Below are 5000 nucleotides of genomic sequence, written 5' to 3' on the forward strand. Positions count from 1 at the left end.
TTGAGAAAGAATTATTTAATGGACAGAAAATTGACTCTGTATCAATCGTGACAAAAGTCAATAGTGACTTGCAAAAACTTTGGTATAGAGTTAATTCAAATCTACCTCTGATAAAAGATAAACCATTAAAAAATAAAATATCCAGAACATTTAAAAAAATATTATCTGCAGAACGAATTTAATCTAAAAACCATAAGTCCAGTATAAGCTGGCTAGAAAAGAAACTGGAAACGTTGTTTGATTTGTCTGCTTGCCGGTGCGATCTCCCAATTATTGATGACTGTAAAGATAGGTAAATATATATTTGTAAACATTTTTTAGTACAATTTGTTTAATGTTAAGAGAAAAAGATTTTATAAGGGTTGATGAAAATTTACTATCCTATTCCCCTTGCCTTCTACTAAGGTATTAAGGTCTTTATCCATAAACTAAAGAATGTAAGCCTATATAATAAATAATTTCTATATTGTCTTGATTTTATAGTAAAGTAATATACATTTAGACAAATCTTATGTCGGAAAAGCGACTGCACAATGAAACACATAGTTTGTCTCTGTGAGGAAAGCAGAAAGGTATATCATGCAATTTTTATCAACATTTACTGTTAGAATTGATAAATATGGAGGGTTGGATAAAAAAGAGCCGCAAGTCATTTTAGCATTTACTGCTTATTTACGAAGTTATGGTCAAATGGTTAGTGATCATGAAATTTGATTCATTTTATTCGATTTAAATTTTAATAATTTTAAATTTTAAAATACTTGACTTATTTTAGGTCCCCGTTCTGGAAAGAGAATATTTAAAGGATCAAAGATGCAAGATAGGATTAAAAGGAAGTTGGCAGTTAGGCAACGTGAACCAAGTGGAGGCAACTAGGGTTGCCAAAATGTATATTAGACAGGAAAAAGAGGCCACTAGAGAGCTAATTAGACAGAGAAGTCTTCAAACAACATCAAAACTCGAGTCAGATGGTAATTTTAGTGCTGGATCTTCAAGTTTAGATACAGCTGAAAGTGAAGAATTTGAGGAGCAAATCATAAGTGAAAGAAATTACACAGACTTATCTAATTTAGCCAAGGCTGCAATAAGGTATGAAGTAAGTGATGCTGCTGCAGCTGCAATAGCAACAGCTGTGTTAATTGACTACGGAATAGTAACTGAGAGTAAAAAATCTCAGATAGTAACGGAATATAAGATTTTTTGTGAAAAGGTACAAGTGGCTAATTCAATTGACACAAAGCATCGTCAAGAAGTTTCACAAATAAAAGTAATTGGTGTTGATAGCAAGTAGGCAAAAATTCATTAGTTTATGTGATGAAATACAAGAGTAATGGGGACCCTTTCTTTTATTGAACTACCAAAGATGAACATCACCTCACTTTTACTTGTGAAAATGACCCTTTCTCTGGAAATTATCTAACTCATACTATAATAGAAAATGGTAAAGGTAATACTATGGCTTCAGCAACGTTAAATGTGCTTTCTGAATATGATAGTATTAAAAGCTTGGAAGCGATTGTTCTTGACAATACAAGTTCTAACACTGGCGTAGATAATGGTTTAGTTGTCAAATTAGAAAAGCTTTTGAATCGTAGCATTCATTTAGTTGGTTGTTTACTTCACCAGGGTGAGCTACCTCTTCGCCATGTTATATCTGAAATAGATGGAAAAACTAATGATCCTAAAAAGTATAAGGGCCCTATTGGTGAACAAGCATCTGATACATTCATGCATGAAAAACCATTGGTTCAGTTTGTTCCTATTGATTCCGAGATAGAGTTATATGTAAAGCCTAACATTGTTGGCGAGTACAGACCAGCGTAAACTTTATGAGTATTGCACTGGAATAGCTAAAGGTTCCATTTCTGTCAAGTATGCTAACAGGAAACCTGGTCCAGTCTGTCATGCACGCTGGTTAACTCTTGCTTTGAGAGTTATGATGGTTTATACAAGAACCGAGATACCTACACATGATTTAAACTGCATAACAAAGTACACAATACAAGTTTACTGTCCTATGTGGTTTGCCGTTAAAAGTTCAGCGCATTACAAAGATGCACCAAGGCTTCTCCATAAAACAATTCAATTAGTCAAGAAACAGGATAGCAGAATTCAAATTATTGTATTGAAAAATCTTCAGGGTAATTCCTACTGCTGCTGTCAAGAAAACTTTCTTTATGCTATGCTGCTAGACGATGAAAAAGTTGTAAGAGACCGTGCTTTAATCAAATCTTTAAAATTAGATTATCCAGGGAAACAAATCCAGATTTCAAACCTAAAATCAAAGCTAAGACAGTTATGACCTTGAACTTCAATGCTGATGTTTGGACCGACTTAATTGAGGTTTCTTCAATACAAATTGAACATCCTACGTCAACTTTTGTATCTTCAAATGAATTACTACAAGCTATTCAAACCGGCAATAAACTTTCTCTAACTGATTTGCCAAACAATTCTCAGTCGGTGGAAAGAGCTGTAAAACTCACATCTAAAGCTTCTAAAAAGGTTTATGGGCGGGTAAGGAGACATAACTTCATTCTGGCTAAAAACCAAAGCAGAGCCGAAAACAAGAGAAACGTGAAAAAGTCAGAATATCGCGTAATTATCTCAGAGTAATTTTACAAACTTGTTTTTACAACAATTTTACAAACCTGTTACAAATGTAATATATTGTATTTAATGTATATAAATGTGAGTTTAATGTTCTCTTTTATGAAAAGGCATTCCTAAAATGTATTATAACTTCAAGCTTGGTGTTACTTTTATTGTTAATGGTCTATAAAAACGTTGAAGCAAAGGTGTTATATATATAAATACCTATGTAAACTCAAAAGACCTAACCAGAGCTAGCGCAAACAAATAGTAAATAAGGGTGTGGGGTAGTGACTTTAGCTAACTTAAAAACAAAAAAAAATAGGTACTTGATCTCTGATCATTGCTGAATAATATTATAATTAATATTATAATAAGTTCATTGTTCGGGGAGGAGTGTCATACACCCATTTTTTAGACTCTAGCCCCAATAATTTTCCAACATCGATAGTTTTAAAGAAACTTTAGTTTCAATCGACTTGAAAACTTGAAAATCGGTTCATAAAAAACGATATTATATTTCATGAATATCTGCGACGGAAACTTTTTACAAACCCTGCCTCGTTTTCACATGGCGTTAACCAATGAGATTTTATAAAACATTGTGAAAATGAGGCGTGACATATAAAAAGTTTCCGTCACAGATATTTTTGAAAAATAAGGTTTTTCAAAATATTAAATTCTCTTAAATATTTGAAAAAAACACACCAATAGCTAAAAACTTTAAAATGATTTCCCAAAATGATTATAGCTCCATATTGAATAATTTTTTCGGATTTATGTTTATATTTATGGCTTACATAAATCCCAAAGTGAGCAAATATGATTTGGAAAAAAAAGTATGTTTAGACTGGCTTATTGGATATACATGTTAAAAATAAACTGAATACAAATTAGTCGTGAGATGACATAATAATAATAACAATTTTTGTTATTAAAAAAGAAAAAAAAGAGTTTTCAATATTAATTTCAAAGAATCACTGAATTGGTCAGCGTACCAGTCTTTATGGTGATCATGGTTAGGAAATCATCTCTTAGGAACAGTTTATGATAATCCATTGGATTTGAAGTTAGTACAGGTGTATGCTTATGACCTGGTGTAGTTGTGAATAGACTAGTTCTATGTCTAGCATATTTTGTATTAAAAAACTTCCCAATCCAGAACAAAAAATTACTGCGTGCCATTCCCACCATTTTCAGCTATTTATCACAGGTTTGTCATAAATAAATAATAATACAAAAATTTGAAAAATGGCTGTATGGATAATACTTAAAGAAAACAACATTTGCATAGTTAATTTTTTAATACATTGAAAATCTTTTACTTAGTAAATCATATAAATCACCAATGTTTAGATATTGTACTTGTGTAGTTTTTATGTGGTTTTTTGGCTATTTTTGGCTATTTTTGGCTATAATCTATTCTAAGGTGTCCCATAAAAATAATTTGAAAAAATAAAAGTCATGATGAATTTCAAATGAATTGAAATTGTATAAAAATTTTGAAAGTAATTGTTTTTTTAAAAACATTGAAAAAAATTAATTTCTATTGAAAAAATTTGGAAAAATGGGTTTTTCATTTTTAAAAATTTTAAAAATATCATTTTTTTATGCAGTAAAGTCTAAACTTACAATTTAAAAAAAAAAAATTAAGTTAATAAAAAAGGAATTACATCTCTATATGTCTTGTAAAACTGTTATCTTCAAAAACACATTTTGCTATTCTTTCTATAAAATTATTTTTACAAACTCTTTATTTGCTTTTAATAACAATACAAATGTTTTTTTTTAATTGTTATATGTTTAATTAAAAAAAAAAACTTCTTTTTATTTAAAGTTTTATGTCCATGGTTCCTAATATATATAATTTAGACAGGTTGTCAAAATGCCTTTTTATTTAAATATGGCACTATAAAAAAGTTTTTCTCTACCACTGCTAAAGAGCTTTGCAGGTTTTAAGTTTTAATATTAGTTTCATATTACTTTGTAATATGAAAACATCTGTCAATGGACTAAATAAATGTTTTTAAATGCTACTTCTAAAATATATTTTTCTTAAACTACGGTTAGGTCAGACTCGTGAAAGATGTAAATCTCAATATGCTGGTGATAACTTTGAGCAGCTTGATATTAATGTTGTTAAAGCTTGGAACTTAAATGTGACTGGGGCAGGTGTTGTTGTCTCTATATTAGATGATGGACTTGAGCATTCGCATCCTGATCTTTCGCGTAACTATGATAGTTTAGCAAGTTATGATTTTAATAGTGGTGATTCTGATCCTGCACCTCGATATAGTCAAGATAACATAAACAAACATGGAACACGGTAAAAATGTTTTGTTTGCTATACAATTTTATATGGTTTTTGAATATGGAATGTTTTTGAGTTATTTAGTTTTTGAACCATA

General features: G+C 30.2%; 2 protein-coding genes across 2 annotated transcripts in view; both read left to right on the plus strand.

Annotated features, from left to right (window-relative positions):
• The window catches only part of LOC136072013 (furin-like protease kpc-1), a 20119-nt gene that overhangs the window by 4826 nt on the left and 10293 nt on the right, over nt 1-5000 (plus strand). The window contains exon 2 of the mRNA XM_065819861.1: nt 4663-4918. Within this exon, the coding sequence (XP_065675933.1) occupies nt 4663-4918 (256 nt within the window). The remainder of the gene's footprint in view (nt 1-4662; nt 4919-5000) is intronic.
• LOC136092140 (uncharacterized) lies at nt 360-4241 on the plus strand. The gene is made up of 2 exons (XM_065819862.1): nt 360-693; nt 776-4241. Exons 1-2 carry the CDS (start codon nt 580-582, stop codon nt 1289-1291), a joined length of 630 nt encoding a protein of 209 aa, XP_065675934.1. The 5' UTR covers nt 360-579; the 3' UTR covers nt 1292-4241.

This window comes from Hydra vulgaris, chromosome 15 (assembly GCF_038396675.1).
Source record: "Hydra vulgaris chromosome 15, alternate assembly HydraT2T_AEP".
Lineage (NCBI taxonomy): Eukaryota > Metazoa > Cnidaria > Hydrozoa > Anthoathecata > Hydridae > Hydra > Hydra vulgaris.